Genomic DNA, 22,177 nt, shown 5'->3' with positions numbered 1-22,177 from the left:
CACACCCGGTCTACTTTGCATTTTTAATGGATCTTTTAACCAGGCATAATTTTTCTGTCATGCACTGGCCATTTGGAAAATAGTTTTCACTGACTTCCACAGATCTTCCAAATGTTGACATCATTTCATCATACATCAAAAATCCTGTCAGAAATGTCTGTATCAGAAGACTGTTGGCCAGACAAAAAAGGCACATAATGAATGAACATTACTATGAAACAAGTTCTGACTTCACAGTCCCCTTGAAAGTATCTTGGGGATCCCTAGGGGGCTCTAGACATCACCTGTGCTGGAACCTCCGGTACTTACCAAAAACTTAAAGAGTAAAATTCTGTTCCTCTTTCACCAAGCACATGCCCACACACAAAGAAAAACAAAAGCTATACTTACGTGTATACACATTTAAATATAACACTAAACTTCAGGTTTTGCATCTGTAAAATGAGATTTTTAAAAGTCTGGTTTAAGTATTTTTCCTATTATTCTGAATAACTAAGAAAAGGCCACATTATTTTTATGGAAGGTGTGAGCTGCTGAAGTAGTTCTTAAGTCCTCTTCTGTCACAGAATACAGATGAAAGGTAAACACAAAATAAGGTCCTTAATGAAGTCCTGAGCAAACTAAGAAGTGACAGTATCAAATATTAAGGAAAGCCCCTTTTAGAACTTCTAAATTTGTAAGGAGGAACTTGACACACTTTGCAACGTATAAAACACAGTAGTAAAAAGCTCCACAATTTGGATGGGTTTAAGGTATTCTATTTTACAAATGAAGTAAAGTTTCAGCTGTTTCTTTCCCCAACGCACAACCTTAATTTCTTTTTATCTTAAACACCAGGAATCAAACAATCTTAACCATCTGAAAATGGCATTGAATAACCTATAAGGTATTAGCATTTAGGACCATTTCAGAAAACAAATGCACGTTACATGTGGGAAAATGAACACTACATAAAAAGGCAAATGACATCCACGCAGAAAAGAACTGAAGTCCCCATCACTGGAAGAAGATTCCACACTTTCCTGCAAGATTTCCATATCGCTTCAATTGCAGGTGCCAAAGTTTAGTCTAAAAATGACCTAAGGACTTGGTGAAAACCCAGTAGTATATAATTCATTCTAATCCATTTAACAGGGGTTTGCTGAGCATCTACTACACAGGCAAAACTATAAGGGACAAAAGCTTACGAAACCATAGTCAGCCCCAGATCCATTGTGGTAAGGACTGACTCTGATCTCAGCACCTTCAACCTTCAACTGACCTGTGTGGTCCAGATTTTCAATCCACAAAAAGTGGGCCATTAACATCTCAAAGCAAAAACGCTGCAAGTTTTGATAAACGTGAAATGTATTAGAATGAAAAGTACATTACTGAGCAATGACAGGCCGAGCACAGTCACTCATGCGTGTAATCCCAGCACTTTGTGAGGTCAAGGTGGGCAGATCACTTGAGCTCAGGAGTTTGAGACCACCCTGGGCAACATGGCGAAATTCCATCTCTACTAAAATTACAAAAATTAGCTGGGCATTAAAATGTAGCACACGACTGTAGCCCTAGCTACTCAGGAGGCTGAGGCAGGAGGACCACTTGAGCCTGGGAGGTGGAGGTTGCAGTGAGCCGAAAAAGCACCACTGCACTCCAGCCTAGGCAACAGAGACAGACCTTGCTTTAAAAACAAAAAAGAACAACAAAAACATGAGCTGAGGCCAGGAGTGGTGGCTCACAACTATAATCCCAGCACTTTGGGAGGCCAAGGCAGGTGGATCACCCGAGGTCAGGAGTTCAAGACCACCCTAGCCAATATGGTGAAACCCCATCTCTACTAAAACTGCAAAAATTAGTTGGCCATGGTGGTGGGCACCTGTAATCCCAGCTACTCAGGAGGCTGAGGCAGGAGAATCGCTTGAACCCGGGAGGCGGAGGCTGCAATGAGCCAAGATCATGCCACTGCACTCTAGCCTGGGAAACAGTAAGAGTTTGTCTCAAAAAAAAAGAAAAAAGAGCTGAAATAAAAATACATACACCAGCTGGGCACGGTGGCTCACACCTGTAATCCCAGCACTTTGGGAGGCCGAGGCAGGCGGCAGATCACGAGGTCAGGAGATTGAGACCATCCTGGCCAACACAGTGAAACCCCATCTCTACTAAAAATACAAAAAATTAGCCAGGTGTGGTGGCGGGCGCCTGTGGTCCCAGCCACTCGGGAAGCTGAGGCAGGAGAATGGCATGAACCCGGGGGGCGGAGCTTGCAGTGAGCCGAGATCGCGCCACTGCACTCCAGCCTGGGCAACACAGCGAGACTCCGTCTCAAAAGAAAAAAAAAATAAAAAACATAAAATAAAAATTTTAAAAAACAGGCGTGGTGGCTCACCCTGTAATCCCAGCACTTTGGGAGGCCAAGGTAGCCAGATCACTTGAGGCCAGGAGTTCAAGGACAGGACAAGACCCCATTTCTACAAAAAATATATATGTGTGTGTGTGTGTATATATATATACGTGCCACAGAATAGAGGTGAAAGGTAAAAATAAACATATATATAGAGGTATACATAAAAGCATAAACATATATAAATGCATATATAACTTCTAAAAATAAATTTAAGGCCGGGCGCGGTGGCTCAAGCCTGTAATCCCAGCACTTTGGGAGGCCGAGACGGGCGGATCACGAGGTCAGGAGATCGAGACCATCCTGGCTAACACGGTGAAACCCCGTCTCTACTAAAAATATAAAAAACTAGCCGGGCGAGGTGGCGGTGCCTGTAGTCCCACCTACTTGGGAGGCTGAGGCAGGAGAATGGCGTGAACCCGGGAGGCGGAGCTTGCAGTGAGCTGAGATCTGGCCACTGCACTCCAGCCTGGGTGACAGAGCGAGACTCCGTCTCAAAAAATAAATAAATAAATAAATAAATAAATAAATTTAAGGCTGGGCATGGTGGTTCACGTCTGTAATGCTAGCATTTCGGGAGGCTGAGGTGGGCAGACCACGAGGTCAGGAGTTCGAGACCAACATGCTGAAACCCTGTATCTACTAAAAATACAAAAATTTGCTGGGTGTGGTAGTGCGTGCCTGAATCCCAGCTACTCAGGAGGCTGAGGTAGGAGAATCGCTTGAATCCAAGGGGTGGTTATAGTCAGCCAACAGCGTGCCATTGCACTCCAGCCTGGGCGACAGAGCAAGTTACTCGGTCAAAAAAAAAAAAAAACGGAAAAGAAAAAAGAAAGAAAATATAATTCAGGTAATTAAATACATAAAACTTTGAAAGGAAACAGCATGCTGCCATTTTATCCTGACAAAAGCTTCCATAAATCAGGCACTTTTACAGGATTTACGTTATTCTTTAAATTAACAGGGTAACGCCGGGCGCGGTGGCTCAAGCCTGTAATCCCAGCACTTTGGGAGGCCGAGACGGGTGGATCACGAGGTCAGGAGATCGAGACCATCCTGGCTAACATGGTGAAACCCCGTCTCTACTAAAAAATACAAAAAGAATTAGCCGGGCGTAGTGGTGGGCGCCTGTAGTCCCAGCTACTCAGGAGGCTGAGCCAGGAGAATGGCGTGAACCTGGGAGGCGGAGCTCGCAGTGAGCTGAGATCTGGCCACTGCACTCCAGCCCGGGCGACAGAGCGAGACTCTGTCTCAAAAAAAAAATAAAAATAAAAAATAAATTAACAGGGTAAATACAATTCTGACACCTTAAGAAAAGATGCAGTGCCAGAGGTACCAGGACACTAATTAAAACCTACTAGGTCATTTTTATTTTTCTTTACGAGATCTTATATTCATAAGCAGGATTAACAGACATTACTAGGCTGTTGTTTTAATTCTATTTTTCACACAACAAATATGACTACTAGTAAAACTGGTGTTAATCACAGTTGAAAAGTAGTATCCTCTCAACCTTCACCTCTATTTTTTTCTATCAATAATAACAAAGTTACCAGAGTTTCCTTTCCTAATCTGAAGCATTACAGTCAAGCATTAATACTTCTTAAGCTACTACTTAAGGCCACAAATGCTATTGCCTAGAGAGAATATGATTATTAATTTCCACACTAAGAGCTCTTATATTCAGAAAGCCACCATTGCTTTTTAATACCAGTATTTGCAGTCCAGGTTTTCTCCAAGTATAAAAACATGCTAAAATCTATGACTCTAATACCTATTAAAATTTTTTTTTTTTTTTTTTTGAGATGGAGTCTCGCTCTGTCACCCAGGCTGGAGTGCAGTGGCCGGATTTCAGCTCACTGCAAGCTCCGCCTCCCGGGTTTACACCATTCTCCTGCCTCAGCCTCCTGAGTAGCTGGGACTACAGGCGCCCGCCACCTCGCCCGGCTAGTTTTTTGTAATTTTAGTAGAGACGGGGTTTCACCGTGTTAGCTAGGAGGGTCTCGATCTCCTGACCTCGTGACCCGCCCGTCTCGGCCTCCCAAAGTGCTGGGATTACAGGCTTGAGCCACCGCGCCCGGCCAAAATTTAAATTTAAATAATAAGATGCCATCAGAACTTCATCAGAGCTGACAAAACACTTTAAGAACGACATTTAAGAAATAAAACTGCCAGAAATGGCAGACTAAAACCATCATGTTTTATCCAATTCATTCAAGTGAGTAATATGCCTAATTTAAAAGCACACAAGCCACAAACTAATTTCTGATTCTATTAAAAATAGAATCCCAAATTCTCATGAAGCAAATAAAAAGATACATATGTCCATTAAAATAATCCAGTTCAGGCCAGGCGAAGTGGCTGACGCCTGTAATCCCAGCACTTTGGGAGGCCGAGGCGGGTGGGTCACCTGATGTCAGGAGTTCGAGACCAACCTAGAGCCTGGCCAACGTGGTGAAACCCCATCTCTACTGAAAAATACAAAAAAAAAAAAAAGTTAGCCAGGCGTGTTGGCAGGTGCCTGTAATCCCAGCTACTGGGGAGGCTGAGGCAGGAGAATTGCTTGAACTGGGGAGGCGGAGGTTGCATTGAGCCGAGATTGTGCCACTGCACTCCAGCCTAGGCTACAAGTGCAAGGCTCCATATCAAAAAAACAAACAAACAACAAAAAAAAAACCAAACATATAGATTTGAAAACATACAATTTATGAAAATGAAATGAAATTACAGTCTTTATGAACCACAAATACAGTCTTTCTGATATATCATGGTTTATATGTTACATATAAAACTCGTAGCTAAATCTCAAACAAGGGAAAAGTCACATTAATTACTCCAAGAGAAAGAACTGGTTACTAACTACTCTAATGCAAGAGCTCGTGGATAAAAAAGATGAAAGCAAGCGAGTATTCACAACGGCACGACAGACAACACAGGTATATTCACATATATGGCATTTGATAATCAGAGAAAGCACTTTAGCTACCTTTCTTCACTGCCTAAAGAAATGAGCAGCAATCAAGACATTCAAAGGTCTACCTCCTTTCCTTCTTCCAACCATAAAACCAACCTAACTCAAAAGAAAGGTATTTTAAATCTTTATAGATAAAAATGAATAGAGTGACAAAATACACGATTTGTTTTCTCTTTATTCATTATCACGATGGTGGCTGCCGAAAATTAAATGAGTCAGGTTTGTAAAGTTAATAGATGCTAATAATGTCATATTGCGATACAAAGATGAGTGCTTTTATCCTCAGTTCCCTTGATAATTGTGTTATTAAACACATCTTGTGTTCAATGTTTTAGTGTGCTTAAGTACACTTAAGAGCAACATTAATATCAGTCACCAGGATAAAGGGCTAAAACTCCTGTCAAAACTACTACACATACTGAAAATTCTTTTCCCTCCTGTTTTCATCTATTTGAATATAATTTGTAATAAAAATCCATGGCCAGGTACAATGGTTCACACCTGTAATCCCAACACTTTGGAAGGCCAAGGCAAGAGGATCACTTGAACTCAGGAGTTCAAGATCAGCCTGGGCAACATGGCAAAATCCTGTCTCTACAAAAATATAGAAAAATTAGCAGGGCATGGTGGCGTGTGACTATAGTTCCAGCTACTCAGGGGGATGAGGCAGGAGGACTGCTTTGCACCCAGGAGGTCAAGGCTTCAGTGAACCATGATGGTACCACTGCGCTCCAGTGTGGGCAAAAGAGAGACTGTCTCATCAAAAAAAAAAAAAAAGGCTGGGTGCGGTGGCTCACACCTACAATCCCAGCACTTTAAAAGGCCAAGGCCGGCGGATTACCTGAGGCCAGGAGTTCAAGACCACCCTGACCAACATGGAGAAACCAGTCTCTACTAAAAATACAAAATTAGCTGGGCATGGTGGCACATGCCTGTAATCCCAGCTACCGGAGAGGCTGAGGCAGGAGAATCGCTTGAACCTGGGCAGAGGTTGCGGTGAGCCGAGATTATACCATTGCACTCCAGCCTGGGCACCAAAAGCGAAACTTTGTCTCAAAAAAAAAAAAAAGCAAAAAAAAAAAGTTGACCGGGCGCGGTGGCTCAGCCTGTAATCACAGCACTTTGGGAGGCCGAGGTGGGCAGATCACCTGAGGTTGGGAGTTTCAGACCAGCCTGACCAATATGGAGAAACTCTGTTTCTATTAAAAATACAAAATTAGCAGGGCATGGTGGCGCATGCCTGTAATCCCAGCTACTCGGTAGGCTGAGGCAGGAGAATTGCTTGAACCCAGGAGGCGGAGGTTGTGGTGAGCGAAGATTATGCCATTGCACTCCAGCCTGGGCAACAGGAGCGAAACTCCATCTCAAAAAAAAAAAAAAGCCACCTCAAACTGTCCCAGATTCCCCTCACAGGATTATGTACTTGTAGGCTCTCCTAGTTTGAATTTTTTTTTTTTTTTGAGACAGAGTCTCAGTCTATCACCAGGTTGAAGCACAGTGATGCGATCTCGGCTCCCTGTAACCTCCACCTCCTGGGTTCAAGCAATTCTCCTGTCTCAGCCTCCTGAGTAGCTTTGATTACGGGCACCTGCCACCACACCCAACTAATTTTTGTATTTTTAGTAGAGATGGGGCGTCACCATGTTGGCCAGGCTGGTCTCAAACTCCTGACCTCAGGTGATCCATCTGCCTTGGCTTCCCAAAGAGCTGCAATTACAGGCGTGAGCCACCGTGCCCGGCCTCTAGTTTGAATTAATGATCTGATCAAGTACAATTCACAGCTGTGAGAACGAAAGGCCATATAAAAGTGACTGTTTTTATTTTTTTATTTTTAGAGACAGGGTGTCACTATAGTGCTCAGGTGGGAGAATGCAGTGGCTATTCAGAGGTGCAATCATTGTACACTACAGCCTTGGACTCAAGCAATCCTCCTGCTTTAGCCATCCCAGTAGCTGGGACTACAGGAGTGAGCCACTGCAACCAGTGAAAGTGAGCATTTGTTACCCAGTTTCTTTTGGGATAAAATTAAAAGAGTTATGTAGTTCCAAGCTTTGCTGCCAAGGAGAATCACTAATTTATTTACAGGTTTAGATTCAAAGAATAGCAAAAGGGTAGTAAACATCCAGCAGTAAGACCATGAAAACATTATATCCAACTATATTACACTTGGGTGATCTCTTATTGATATGACTCTAACCAATCAACCTTCTACATACAAATGCTGCGATGGAAATGCCCAACCAAATTTTGAATTTTTAAATTAATCAACTTTCCAGAAACTGTCTATACAATATAATCATCAAATTGAAAAGCAAAATCCAGGCCAGGCACGGTGGCTCAGGCCTCTAATCCCAGCACTTTGGGAGGCCAAGGCAGGTGGATCACGAGGTCAGGAGTGTGAGACCAGTCTCGCCGACACGGTGAAACCCCGTCTCTACTAAAGACACAAAAAAATTAGCCAGGTATGGTGGCGTGTGCCTGCAATCCCAGCTACTCGGGAGGCTGAGGCAGGAGAATCGCTTGAACCCAGGAGGCGGAGACTGCAGTGAGCTGAAATCAAGCCACTGCATTCCAGCCTGGGTGACAATGTAAGACTCTGCCTCAAAAAAAACAAAAAAAAAAAGAAAGAAAGAAAAGCAAAATCTAGATCACCAAAGTTATACTGGCACCCTTTGGATAAAACAACTAAATTTACTTTTTGCTAGGCTAAGTGGCAGCCTAACTGCTTCTGAGGTAACACGAACCAGGCATGTATTCTGTATCTAGTTTTCTATTTATATTATATCAACCAAGATTTCATAATCCAAAAAACCTTGAAAAGTGTACATGATAAAAACTTGATATATGAAAAAAATGTGCCTAATATTAAAAAGAAAATGCATAATTCACAACATTAGCAACATGATTTTGTATGCAGGGAGTATCTCCCACCTTCACACATAATGCTTCCCTAAAAATGGTTTAAAAGTTAGAAACCAGGAGATTGAACCAAAGACAAAGATTCCATTCCCAATTAATTGATATGCTAAATATGGATCCTCCAAGTGCTACCACTGACAGACCCGCCAACCATGCCTGTCTTCCAGAGAATGACAAAGTCCAGCCAAACCTCTCTCTCCACAAGGGCTACCTAGTCCTCCCTGACTTCTCTGCAGGAACAGGTCAGAAGATCAGCAGCAACTATTCACACTGCCTACCTAACGTCCTAGATACCTACAAAGCAGGGAGAGGCAAAAAGGATCCTTCTTCCCTCATAAGCATATGGCTGCCATGTGGGGCTTCCCTGGGCCCTTGAGGATTTGGGTTCTGCTGGGCATGGGCAGATACCCCCACGAGCACCAGCCTATAAACAACCAGACACCTTCCCCAAGCATCTGGTGAGGTACACAGAAGAAATTACAATAACCATAGTACCTGGGCCCCCAAAAACTTAATTCTTCTCAAATGTGATACCCAATTGAGAACCACCAATGCAACAACAGCCTCAACAGACTACTGTGTTTTCAAAAGTTTCTACAATGCACTTGAATTACACTTCGGCAATTAGAAAATAACAAACTGGAATCTTTTTTTTTGAGACGGAGTCACACTCTGTTGCCCAGGCTGAAGTACAACGGCACGATCTCAGTTCACTGCAACCTCTGCCTCCCAGGTTCAAGCAATTCTCCTGCCTCAGTCTCCTGAGCAGCTGGGACTACAGGTGCCCACCACCACGCCCAGCTAATTTTTTGTATTTTAGTAGAGACAGGGTTTCACATTGCCCAGGCTGGTCTCGAACTCCTGAGCTCAAGCAATCAGCCCGCCTCAGCCTCCCAAAGTGCTAGGATTACAGGCATGAGCCACTGCGCCTAGCCAACACACTGGAATTTATATGCTCGGGGCACCATCCCTGTGTCTGAATACCAAAACAGTCTACTCACCAAACACACTATCATTGCTCCAAACTAAAAACAGGTACAAGCCAGATGACCTTTTTGTTAGCCAAACTAAAAGTTCCAGCTGTCAGTAATATTAATTTTTTTGAGACAGGATCTCACTGTTGTCCAGGCTGGAGTGCAGTGGCATAATCATGGCCCGCTGCACCCTCAATCTCCTGAGCTCAAGCACTCCTCCTAAAGTGGTGAGATTACAGGCATGGGCCACTGAACCCACATTTAATTTTTTTTTTTTTTTTTTTTAGCAACACACATGTAAACATCCATAAGATAAATTGTTTATAATTTATCAGAAAGAATGTAATAACAACTATTACAAATCAACGTCTAATTTTACTATGGTAGTGTCCAATAACCTATCAAATAACTCTTAAGATGCCACAAAAAACTTTAAGCATCATTTCATTAAAAATTAACTTAAGGCCAGGCGCAGTGGCTCACACCTGTAATCCTTGCACTTTGGGAGGCCCAAGGCAGCCAGATCACTTGAGCCCAGGAGTTGGAGACTAGCCTGGGCAACATGGCACGACCCCATCTCTACGAAAAATACAAAAATAAGCCAGGTGTGGTGACACACGCCTATAGTCCCAGCTACTTGGGAGGTTGAAGCAGGAGGATTGAGTTCAGAATCTGAAAGTTCGAGGCCGCAGTGAGCTGTGATCACACCACTGCACTCCAGCATAGGTGACAGTGTGACACCCTGTTTCAAAAAAAAAAATAAATCTTCAAAAAACTCCAGGTTGGGCGCGGTGGCTCACGCCTGTAATCCCAACACTTTGGGAGGCTGAGGCAGGGGGATCACCTCTCTATTAAAAATAAAAAATTAGCCAGGCGTGGTGGCACATGCATGCAATCCCAGCTACTCAGGAGGCTGAGGCAGGAGAATCACTTGAACCTGGGAGGCAGAGGTTGCAGTGAGTTGAGATCATGCCATTGCACTCCAGCCTGGGTAAAAAGAGTGAAACTCCGTCTCACACACACACAAAAAAATTCCAGGAAAGCATGATATCAAAGGATACCCTAACTCTTACAGTCTGTTTCCCCTTCTGTCACTGAGTTGCTGCTATTAGTTCATTTCACGTAAGTTTATTCCATGTGAAAATTGAAGGTATTATTCAGACTTTAACAGAGTGCTCCAGAAATATTTATCAACTGCTATAAATTTCACTAGAAATGCTAAAGAAATGTTTTAAAAAAATCTTATCAATACTTTACAAAGAGAATATCATCAACAAAAAGTGTGCTAGAGTCCTACAAGCAAATATAAAAATAAAATAGTTGTTTGTGACTATGATCCTAAAGTGTAATATGGTTTTTGTTTTTTTGAGATGGAGTCTTGCTCTGTCCCCCAGGGTGGAGTGCAGTTGCACAATCTTGGGTCACTGCAACCTCTGCCTCCCAGGTTCAAGCAACTGTCCTGCCTCAGCCTCCCGAGTATCTGGGATTACAGGCGTGCACCACCACACCCAGCTAGTTTTTGTATTTTTAGTAGAGATGGGGTTTCGCCATATTGGCCAGGTTGGTCTTGAACTCTTGACAGGTGATCTGCCCACCTCAGCCTCCCAAGGTGCAAGGATTACAGGCCTGAGCCACCATGCTGGGTCAGATTCCTAAAGTGTAATTACAAAGGGCCACAAAACATTTTTTTTTGAGACAGGGCCTTGTCCTGTCACCCAGGCTGCAGTGTAGTGGCATGATCTCAACTCACCACAACCTCTGCCTCCTGGGCTCAAGCGATCTTTCTGCCTCAGCCCCCAGAGTAGCTGGGATTACAGGTGCATACCACCATACCTGGTTAATTTTTTATCTTTTTTGGTAGAAATAGGCTTTTGCCATGTTGCTCAGGCTAACAGAAATATTTCACAGTAAAAATTTAATTCACTAATTTCAAATGGGGGTGGTGAGAGAAGAGCAGCCGTGACCAAATTCAGCTAGAAATCAATGCTTTAGGCCAGGTGTCGGGAGGCAGAAGTTGCAGTGAGTTGAAATCACACCACTGCACTCTACTCTAGCCTGGGCAACAGAGCCAGACTCCATTAAAAAAAAAAAAAAAAAAAACAGATTGGCCAGGTGTCGTGGTTCACACCTGTAATCCCAGCACTTGGGAGGCAGAGACAGGTGGATTACCTGAGGTCAAGAGTTCAAGACCAACCTGGCCAACATGGCAAAACCCTGTCTCTAATGAAAAATATAAAAATTAGCCAGGTGTGGTGGCAGGCCCCTGTAATCCCAGCTACTCAGGAGGCTGAGGCAGGAGAATTGCTGGAACTCAGGAGGCAGAGGTTGCAGAGAGCCAAGATCGTGCCACTGCACTCTAGTCTGGGCAATAAAGCGAGACTGACTCTGTCTTTAAAAATAAAAAACGGAAGATAAAGTGTTTAAATCATTATTCAAGCGAAAGGTATCACAATCATTGTGGTAAGATAAAATCCGTTTTATTGATTAAAAAAATAACAAAATTCATATACTATAAAATAAGGTTAATAATTTTTTAAAAAATCGGTGCTTTAAGAGCATGTAATTTAACATGATTCCTTAAAAATACACAAGTGAGGCCAGGCGCTGTGGCTCACGCCTGTAATCCCATAAGTTTGGGAGGCCAAGGCGGGTGGATCACGAGGTCAGAAGATGGAGACCATCCTGGCTAACATGATGAAACTCCGTAGCTACTAAAAAAATACAAAAAATTAGCCGGGCTTGGTGGCAGGTGCCTGTAGTCCCAGCTACTCGTGAGGCTGAGGCAAGAGAATGGCGTGAACCCAGGAGGCGGAGCTTGCAGTGAGTTGAGATCGCGCCACTGCACTCCAGTCTGGGCAACAAAACAAGACTCCATCACAAAAAAAAAAACCAAAAAACACTCAAATGAAACAACAGTTGTCACAATTTTATTGGGGTTGAAATATGGATCATCATCAGTAAACATTCAACTCAAACTACCTGTTAAACATGGCTGGGCACAGCAACTTACATCTGTAATCCCAGCACTTTGGGAGGCTGAGGCCAGAGGATCACTTAAGCCCAGGAATTTGAGACCAGCCTGGCCAACAGTAAGACCTCCTCTCTACAAAAAAAAATAAACTAGCCAGGCAAGTGGCCAAGGCTGCAGTGAGCTGAGATCACACCATGAAATCCTGGGCAATAAAGTGAAATCCTATCTCAAAACACACATGCACACGCGCACGCACACACATGCAAACCCTGCCACAAGATCTATCTAGCTTAGCCAAGAGAAAAAAAAGCTCATGTCCACACAATGTTCATAGCAACTTTACTTGCAATAGCCCAAAACTGGAAATAACCCAAATGCCACCGAGCATAAGAGGTGAATGCATAAACAAATTGTGGTATATCCATACAATAGAATACTACTCAGCAATTTAAAAAAAAAATGAACTAAATAACATGGGTGAATCTCAGAATAAGTGAAAGAACTCACACAAAAAGAGTCCATACTAAATGATTCCACTTATATATGCAATTCTAGAAAATGTAAAATAATCTACAGTGACAGAAATGAGATCAATGGTTGGAGGGGAGGGAGAGAAAGATTACAAAGGGGCACAAGAAACTTTGGGGGAAGATAAATATGTCTCCTATCTTGATAAGGATAAGCTTCATGGGTGATACATAACATTAAAACTTATCAAACATATCACTTTAAATATGTACAATTAACTGTATGTCAATTATACCTCAATAAACAAAAGGAAAAAGAATCCAAGATGCCAAAACTAATTCTACAGCTCCTGTTAGTCAGATGTATCTGCTCACAAATATATTTAACCTATCGACTTGCAGTATGCACTCTGAGAATACAAAAGTATGCCTAAATTGAGGATCACCATTATTAGAAAAAACATCAAAGTTTAAACAAAGAGGAAATTAGAATTCATCTTTACTCACTATGCCAGGCTATTTCGGTGCCAAAACGATACCAACTAAAACACAACAAAACAAAACAAGAGCCCGCTGAGTGTAGGGCTCTGATTTTTTTTTTTTTTTTTTGAGACGGAGTCTTGCTCTGTGGCCCAGGCTGGAGTGCAGTGGCCAGATCTCAGCTCACTGCAAGCTCCGCCTCCCAGGTTTACGCCATTCTCCTGCCTCAGCCTCCCGAGTAGCTGGGACTACAGGCGCCCGCCACCTCGCCCGGCTAGTTTTTTGTATTTTTTAGTAGAGACGGGGTTTCACCGTGTTAGCCAGGATGGTCTCGATCTCCTGACCTCGTGATCCGCCCGTCTCGGCCTCCCAAAGTGCTGGGATTACAGGCTTGAGCCACCGCACCCGGCCGAGATTTTTAATTAAATATTTTAATTCAAATGTTTACCTTCTTTGATCTAGAATTCCATTTCGTGAAAACAGAAATAACCCAAAGAAAAGCCTATGTACAAAGATGTTAATTTCAATCTTATTCATCAGAGAAAAATGGCAAGAATTATATCGATGGCACAGTCATGGGATGGCATATTACATGAGCTATTCTTTTTTTTTTTGAGATGGAGTTTTGCTCTTGTTGCCCAGGCTGGAGTGCAATGGCATGATCTCATCTCACCGCAGCCTCCGCCTTCCAGGTTCAAACGAATTGATTCTCCTGCCTCAACCTCCCGAGTAGCTGGGATTAGAGGCATGTGCCACCACGCCCGACTAATTTTGTATTTTTTAGTAGAGACGGGGTTTCTCCATGTTAGGCTAGTCTCAAATTCCCGACCTCAGGTGATCTGCCTGCCTGGGCCTCCCAAAGTGCTGGAAGTACAGGCATGAGCTACCGTGCCCAGCCTAGTCATTATTTTTTTTTTTTGAGACTGAGTCTGGCTCTGTGGCCCAGGCTGGAGTGCAGTGGCGTGATCTAGGCTCACTGCAAGCTCCACCTCCCGCGTTCACTCCATTCTCCTGCCTCAGCCTCCTGAGTATCTGGGACTACAGGTGCCTACCATACCATGCTGGGCTAATTTTTTTTTTTTTTTGCATTTTTTAATAGAGATGGGGTTTCACTATTTTAGCCAGGATGGTCTCGATCTCCTGACCTTGTGATCTGCCTGCCTCAGCCTCTCAAAGTGCTGGGATTACAGGCATAAGCCACCACACTCGGCCCCTAGTCATTTTTAACTGGAAAAAACAACTGCAAAAATATTAAGCAAAAACAGGGCATACGCATACAGTATGATCAACAGGTTGAAAACAATATATCCCGGGGAGAATAAAAGACATAGGAAAAAAGTCATAAGGTTAACATTTAAGGCTAATAGTTCTTAAACAGTGGTCCTGGACCAGGAGCATCATCTGGGAACTTCTTAGACCCCACCCTAGACCCAATGAATTAGAAAACTCCAGGAATGGGATGCAGTAACCCGTTTTAACAAACTCTCCAGGTGATTATTAAAGTTTGAGAACTACTGTTTAAAGGGTAGGATTACAGGTGACTAGTTTTCCTTCTTGTAACCCTATGTTTTCCTCAATTATCTTCTTACTTTTGAAATCCAACTAAGTTCTTTTAAGTATTTTACTAACAGGTACACTCCGTAGGTCTACAGGTAAAAAGTTGTTACACTGCAAACATTATAACATAATGTATAGGTCTGGATTACATGCCCAAAAATCCAATGATTCTTGGAACCATCAAATCTGTTAAGGCTGAAAAGAATACCAAATTTTAAATATATCTATAAAATGCAGGTCAAAGGGCTAAGAAAATTGCAACACTAAAAAACCCAACAAATCTAGGTTGTTCTAACACACATACACAAATACAGGAGGGACTTTTATGGGTCACATCTGCAGAATATTTTTTTTTTCCAAAAAGCTGAATTTTTATGCTTGCGTGTAATTTACTAGAACTGCACTGCAGGAATCAGGTTCTGAAGCTGTGAATGCTTACTCATGTAGGTTCCTGCCTAACCAAAATAAGTACCAATATGTTATATTTGTCACCAAAATCTAGGCAGGGAAGACAAATTCAGAACACTGAGAGTTGCCAAATCTTTAACTTTTAGCTTGAAGACCATAAAGCTGTGCCAACTTACATCTCATCATCTCACTAAAACAGAGGCCACAGGAAATAAAGAGGCAAACCACAGGTTCCCAATTGACACTGGAACTAGTTAAAAGATTACGGAATTGTCTACACTCTGAACACAAATTAAAGAGTAACAAAGACTACTAACTTAGGGATAGAATAACTACTGATTAACAGCAAAATGCCAAAGTTAAGTCAAAGACAAATGGCTACATATTTTAGTATTTTAGTTTTGTAATTTTTTTAAACAGGTGTACAGATCCCCATATACATCCTAGCACACAAAATTCACTTTTTGATCTTTCTATTCCTTGAAAAGTCCACTCTAAGAGTAAATGCAAGTTAACTCAGAAAGGCACTACACACACCAATGACCTAACCACAGCCTGTCCTTTCTAACTAAAAAAAGTTTTAACTAATTGCATAAGGACCATGATCACCCATGCTGAATTTTTCACTACTAAACTCCCAGCACCATACTGGCACAAAGTAGGTACCCAAACATATGAGGATTTTTTTTTTTTTTTTTTTTTGTGAGATAAGAGTCTTGTTCTGTCGTCCAGGCTGGAGTGCAGTGGTGCAATTTCGGCTCACCACAACCTCCGCCTCCTGGGTTCAAGTGAGTCTCGTGACTCAGCCTCCCAAGTAGCTGGGACTACAAGCCGGCACCATCACACCTGGCTGATTTTTTATATTTTTGGTACAAGTACATACAGGGTTTCGCTGTGTTGGCCAGGCTTGTCTTGAACTCCTGACCTTAGCTGATCTACCTGCCTTGGCCTCCCAAAGTGCTGTGATTACAGGCATGAGCCACCGTGCCAGCTTTTTTTTTTTAATTGAGAGAGTCTTGCTCTGTTGCCCAGGCATGAGTGCAGTGGCATGATCTTAGCTCACTGGACCCTCAAACTCCTACACTTAGGTGATCCTCCTGCCTCAGCCTCCCAAAATGCTGGGATTACAGGTGTGAGCCATCACACTCGGCAACATCTGAGGTTTTGAATTTGTTACAGAAAGCCTCTGAAACCCTAAAGCAGACACCAGCGATTCTGTAAAATTAACTCAGGCTGCTAATGGATTTAGTGTAAGACACTGTCCCTTTCTATCACTCTTGATGCTTTAAGGGAAGCTGACATTTCTGCCATACTTTGGAATCCCTGTAAATGAGTCAGTTAAGTGCATTTAAAGTGGCATGCCCTGGGCCAGGTGCACTGGGCTCACACCTGTAATTCCAGCACTCTGGGAGGCCAAGGCAGGAGGAAGATTTGAGGCCAGGAGTTGGGAGGCCAGCCTGGCAACCTAGTCAGACCTCAGTCTCTACAAAATTAAAAATAAATAAAGGGGTGTTTCCTACTTTATTACTGCACTCCCTCTGAAAAGAAGAATCATTGAAAACTCTTGGGGGTGTTACAAAATTGTACATATGGTGTATGCTGGTCCCCATTATTATCTACTTTTCTGATTTAGCCTTAATTTTTCTAAACGTTTCTTGTACTCTAACAGGTCAGGTTTTCCTCTCCTCTTTTTACCCCTCGAAAACACACTTGTCTTGTTCCTGTAACACCACTCAGAGGGCCTCCCCAGCCCCCACCTCTTTTGTATATAAACACACTCTCTTGTCACACTCCATCAGCTGTTTGGTAGCTCCTCCCCTCCTCCTTTTCCGGGTAGTAACAGGGCAGCCAATGAGCGCTGAGGAGCGGTGCCTGCGGCCTTTTGCCTGCATACGCTTTTCCAAAACAAGCAGTTCTAGCCTTCAGCAGGGGCCACTGGTTCACAGATGAAAGGATCACTAGGGCTGTGCAACAGGGTGAGACGAGTAACCCCCACCAACAAGGAAACCCGTGTAATCTGAGCTGTTTGTTCTTCCACCAGGGAGAACTTAAACCGATATTCCTTTAGGGCAAATCACACTTTAAGGTCACCAGAGCCCCAGCTCTCAGACAATCTAAATAATCAGCTGGTTGGAGGTGGAAACCTCAAAGGTTGCCAGGCTCTGGGCAGCACAGATCACCAATCTACCTGACTTTGCAAACAAATGGCTGCACTATTCGAGACCATTCCATAGGATCTGGGGTAACTGCACGGTTTTTTCATTGGGACACATTCCTAAAGGATCCAAAAGTCATGTAAATCAGTTTCTAGGCTCCTGGGGAGGTTTGCACAACCCTGAGCAAAGGATCAGAAGAGAAACAATGAATGAGTCAGAGTTTCAGAACATAATCACCCAGCAGATTATTAAGTGCATTGGTGCAAAACACTCACTCCCTGCATAACTTGGGAGTCAGCTCTCCTCCTACCAACCCGTCACAAAAGAAATATCACTGACTCCAAACAACAACCAGAGACTGTGTCTCCAAAAGAACCAAGCGAGGTGGTGGAAGGCAGCGGCCAATTAGTTACACATCCTCTTCTCTCCCTACCCCCACACTGCTACTTTCCTACTATATAGGTTCCCTGCCAGGCTGTAAATTGTGGTGGTATAATTACGCTAGGAGACATCCAAAAATGGGCTGAAACAGGAGACTGCAAGGAAACCAGCTATCACTCCCCACACCAAAGAAATCATCAAGGGGCACTGGGGGGCAAGAAGTGCATTCCTTCAGACCTTTTCTTCCTACTTCCTCTCCACCATCTTTCTCAACCCCCAGCCTTTTCACACAATTGTACTCATTTTAGTAGAGAGGGTTGGGGAATTTTTCCTTAAATTTTCTGCTAAATATACCTTACTCAAAAATTGTTGGCTCCATTTGGGCCTACTGATCTGTGAATTCAACAGAGAAAGGAGGACACAAAATCTCTCACCTACACAACACACACAAAAGGAAATCCGAAACATTTTAACTTCCAAACTTCGTTATACCAGAAAATAAACACGAAACAAAGATAACCTCTGGCTTTTAAATCTTGAAACTGTTATCCTCCTATCTCAGATGTACAATTTTAAAGCGCCTCTGCTTTCTTTTGTCAGAAAGGAAGGAAGGTGGGGAAAGAACAGAAGGCCAATGCATCTTTGCCTTTCTTCATCTTCTACTAAAAATAAGCTATGAAATAAGCCACTTAGGGGGAGAAAAAAAAAGACACCCTGCTGTTCTTTGTCTGTTTTCCTCTCCCTCTCCACCCCCCACACCCCGACTCCTAAATGCGGTAATCATTCTAGATGCCACAACTACTAAATGAACAAAAGGCACTGTATGGAAAAGGCATCAGGTCAAGTTAGGCCCCCCTCTTTATCCTCAATCTTTTAAAAATATGTCTATGTACATAATTTGAGACTCTGACAACGATCACAAACAGCTGGAATTCTATCTCCCCACTCCATCCCAATTAAACATTAGGTAGAAATTCGCATTAGGTGTGACAGTAACTCTCAATTCAAGATAAAAATAAATCAGATTCTGCCACCATGTCATTTCCTAGTTTCTAAACAAAAATAAAACCTGAAACTGCTTTGTCTAAAATGTACACACAGTCAGTTACAAGTTTTCCTGCAGCCTTATGAAAAGCCAACATTACTGGTATCATTCACACATTTACAAAACAATCACAGCCACAAACAGCTCATAAAGAGTTGATTTCACTTGTGCCTGAATATATATTAGGTACACTACATTAGTTGCTCCGCTCTAATCTCCCACCCCCAAAAAATTCTAAACTCCAAACCACAAACTTAGAAGTCTATCTACTGCTCCTAATTTCTAGCCAAGTTTTCCCTGAGCAAGGAGAAAAACACCTTATTTCTGAAAAGATTTTTTAAAAAAAATATCTTGCCCAGACAACTTCCCTCCCATCCCCCATTGCCAAACCATATGCAAAAACTACTTTTTTAAAACTTCAGCAAATTCCCTAACGGAATTTTTTGACAATAATCACTGACCTCTACAAAGAGGTAAAACAATCAAAAACAGCAACAAATAAAAGGAAGAAAAAAGGAATTCACCTGAAGAATTTAGCCAAACAACTTGAGTTATATAAACAAAACCCTGCAACAGGGGGAAACGATGGGGGGATGGGGAGAAGGGAGAGAAACAGGAGACAGGACTTTTAAACTGTGTTCCACACTACCACCCCCTAAGCCCCCACTTTCCCCCCTCCCCAAGGACTAGCTGTTCAGAACTCTGGCCTCCCCACACCCTCTAAATTACCCTTCAAAAAACAAATTCTTGATTTGTCACAGGAACCTTCGCGAATTTCTCTAGCTGGTCCTTAAATAATCAGTCTGGACTTCAACCAAAACCACTGCCTGAAGGGCTCTTATCAGTTACGGCTTTCCCACTGCAGCCTCCAGAGTGCATAAAGTTGGGGGGAGGGGGCAGAAAATAAAGGGTGTCACTTGGCGACATCAGGGCAAGTATTCCCCCAAGAACCTGACCCTCACAGAGGAAGTTTTGCCCAAGTGGCCAGTCCAGGGACTATTTTGTCCAGGAGCTCCTCTTTCCCCGGCTGTCATACCCACAACATGGAGGGTGGCTTGCTGGAGGGCCTAGGGGTCTTCATCACATACAACTATGGGTGGGACAGGCTTTGTCAGTGGAAAGGAAAACAGTAGGGTTCTCCCGGGGACCAGAAAGCTTAACAGGAGGGACTGATTGAAAACACACAGAGCTCTTTCTTAGAAGAGGGGGCCATGAGCAGGCGACTCTCTTCCTAATATAGAAAGGAATTAGGGATAAAAGAGGTCGCTTGAATGACCCCAGTTCAAGCAGCATTGTGGTTGGAGGAAATGGGGGCATCTCAAGAAAGGGAGAAAGGCTTCCCTCTCGGGAATTTCTGCCTTGAGTCCCTAAATCCAGAGCGAGCAAACAGGAGAGAGAAACCCTGAAGATGGGCTCGGTGGTAGTGAGGCGACTGGTCCTGCAAAAAGAAATAAGGTCGTCTGGGAGTCCAAACGTCGCGAAGGAAAGTCACGGGCTGTGGGGATACAGGAAGAGCGAGTAGCAACGCGTATTTCGGGGTGCTGCGGGAAAAAGGCGAGCTGAAAAGGCTCTCGGCCCCTGGGAGGTGCCAAGGAGCCGCCGTAGGCACTGGGGGAGGAGGGGAGTCTCGGACAGTGGCCTGGAGTGCCCCAGGGCCTTTGCGGTGGTTTCGGGGGTGCCCTGGGCATCCCCACACCGCCCCCCACACACATCCCGAATTCCCCTCCACGAAGGATACAGCTTGACCACGTCCGTGTCCATCCGCCTCTTGCCCGGACTGGGAGATGACATGGTGTCGCCGCCGACTCCCCGCCGCCGCCTCTCTCCCTTCCTCGGCCCGTCTGTCACGGGCCCCGGGCCCCGGCTCTGAGGAGCCCGCGGCCGCGCCGGCTCCTCGGTGGAGGTGGCAACACCCCCACGGTCCCGTCGGTCCCGTCAGCCGCCGCCGCCGCCCCCCGCACGGGGGAACACCGGGCACTGTCCGGCTGGGTGGGGGTGGGGACCCCGCAGCGCCCGGCTCCGGCAGCCCCTCTCTGGCTGTGGTTCCGCCGCGGCCCGGCCCCGGCGCTCCTCTGCGCCGCGCGACGCTCCCTCCTGCCTGCTCTGGCTCGCTCGCCTGTTCCCCACTCACCCTCTGACCGGCTCCTAGCAGCCTCCACTACAAGCGGACGACTCCTGCTCAATCGGCCTCCCTACCCCAGCCTCGCTCTGGGCGCCGTGACGTCACAGAGGTGACGTCATCGGAGGGGGCGGGCCTGGACGCCGAGAGGGGTGGGGCGCCGCTGCGCCGTGGGCTTTCCCGGTGGATTCTGGGAGTTGTAGTTCCTCTTTCTCCGGCTGTCTCACACCCTCTGTCCCCTCCCCCAGCTTCCCCACCTACTTCATCGCTCAACTGCCAATGTCGTTATCATCATCTTAAACGATAATAGTAAATAATGGCAATATTATTAAATGCGTGGATTTTAGGGTAATGAACCTCCACACACACTCTGTTTAACAAGCTGTTAATTTCTTTGATTTGGAGGAGGCTAAGATAGCAATTACTCAGGCACCAAAATCTGGAAATTCCCACACCAGCAGGTTACTTGCACTCCACTCCCTCCTTGGCTGGAGAGAATTTGTTTCCAAGGGTTGTAGACCACAGCAAGGCTTCCTCAGGCTTGCATAACAGGGTTCATCACAATCCACGTGTCTACGGCCACTATTTCAAAGATTAGAGTTTACACAGCAAGGTGGTAAGATCAGAAATAATTTAGTACTAATATCCTTATTCTACAGAGCATGAGGCAACTTCGCAAAGTGTGTGAACCTCCTACACCAACCTTAAATACTTCATTCATTCAATAAATATTTCTTAAGCACCTCCTATGTGCTAATCACCTTGCTGGACGTGAGGATATAATGGTGAACTAAGAAAGACTAAATTTAGCTGGGCGCAGTGACTCATGCCTGTAATCCCAGCACTTTGGGTTGCTGAGGCAGGAGGATCACCTGAGATCGGGAGTTCAAGACCAGCCTGGCCAACATGGTGAAACCCTATTTCTACTAAAAATATAAAAATTAGCCGGGTGTAGTGGCGGGCACCTGTAGTCCCAACTACTAGAGAGGCTGAGGCAGGAGAATCTCTTGAACCCAGGAGGCAGAGGTTACAGTGAGCCGAGATCGTGCCACTGCACTCCAGCCTGGGCCACAGAGTAAGACTCTGTCTCCAAAAAAAAAAAAAAAAGGAAAAGGAAGACTAAATTTACACAACCCGCCAGTATAGTCTGTTGTCTATAGTGTCAGCATCACCTGGGAACTTGTTAGAAATGTCGCTAGAGCTTCACTTCAGATCTACTGAATGAGAATTTGCAGTTTTAACAAGGTCCCCAGGTGATTCTTACGCACAGTGAAGTTTGAAAGATGCTGCCCCATAAGGTCCTCCAAAAGAAGTGTTATGGAACCCAGGAGTCAACCAGG

General features: G+C 44.2%; 1 protein-coding gene across 4 annotated transcripts in view; it reads right to left on the bottom strand.

The window, feature by feature from the left end:
* The window catches only part of UBE2H (ubiquitin conjugating enzyme E2 H), a 123,389-nt gene extending 102,438 nt beyond the window's left edge, over positions 1–20,951 (bottom strand). The window contains exon 1 of one of the 4 annotated variants that reach the window (XM_033193633.1): positions 20,457–20,951. In XM_033193633.1, the coding sequence (XP_033049524.1) occupies positions 20,457–20,509 (53 nt within the window). In that variant the 5' untranslated portion in view covers positions 20,510–20,951. The remainder of the gene's footprint in view (positions 1–20,456) is intronic. The other 3 variants (XM_033193632.1, XM_033193634.1, XM_033193636.1) reach the window with 3 other exon arrangements.
* Positions 20,952–22,177: the final 1,226 nt, after the last annotated feature.

Source organism: Trachypithecus francoisi, unplaced genomic scaffold (assembly GCF_009764315.1).
Source record: "Trachypithecus francoisi isolate TF-2019V2 unplaced genomic scaffold, Tfra_2.0 Lachesis_group4, whole genome shotgun sequence".
Taxonomy (NCBI): domain Eukaryota; kingdom Metazoa; phylum Chordata; class Mammalia; order Primates; family Cercopithecidae; genus Trachypithecus; species Trachypithecus francoisi.
The sequence above is the reverse complement of the archived record's forward strand: the minus strand, read 5'-3'. Positions and strand labels throughout refer to the sequence as shown.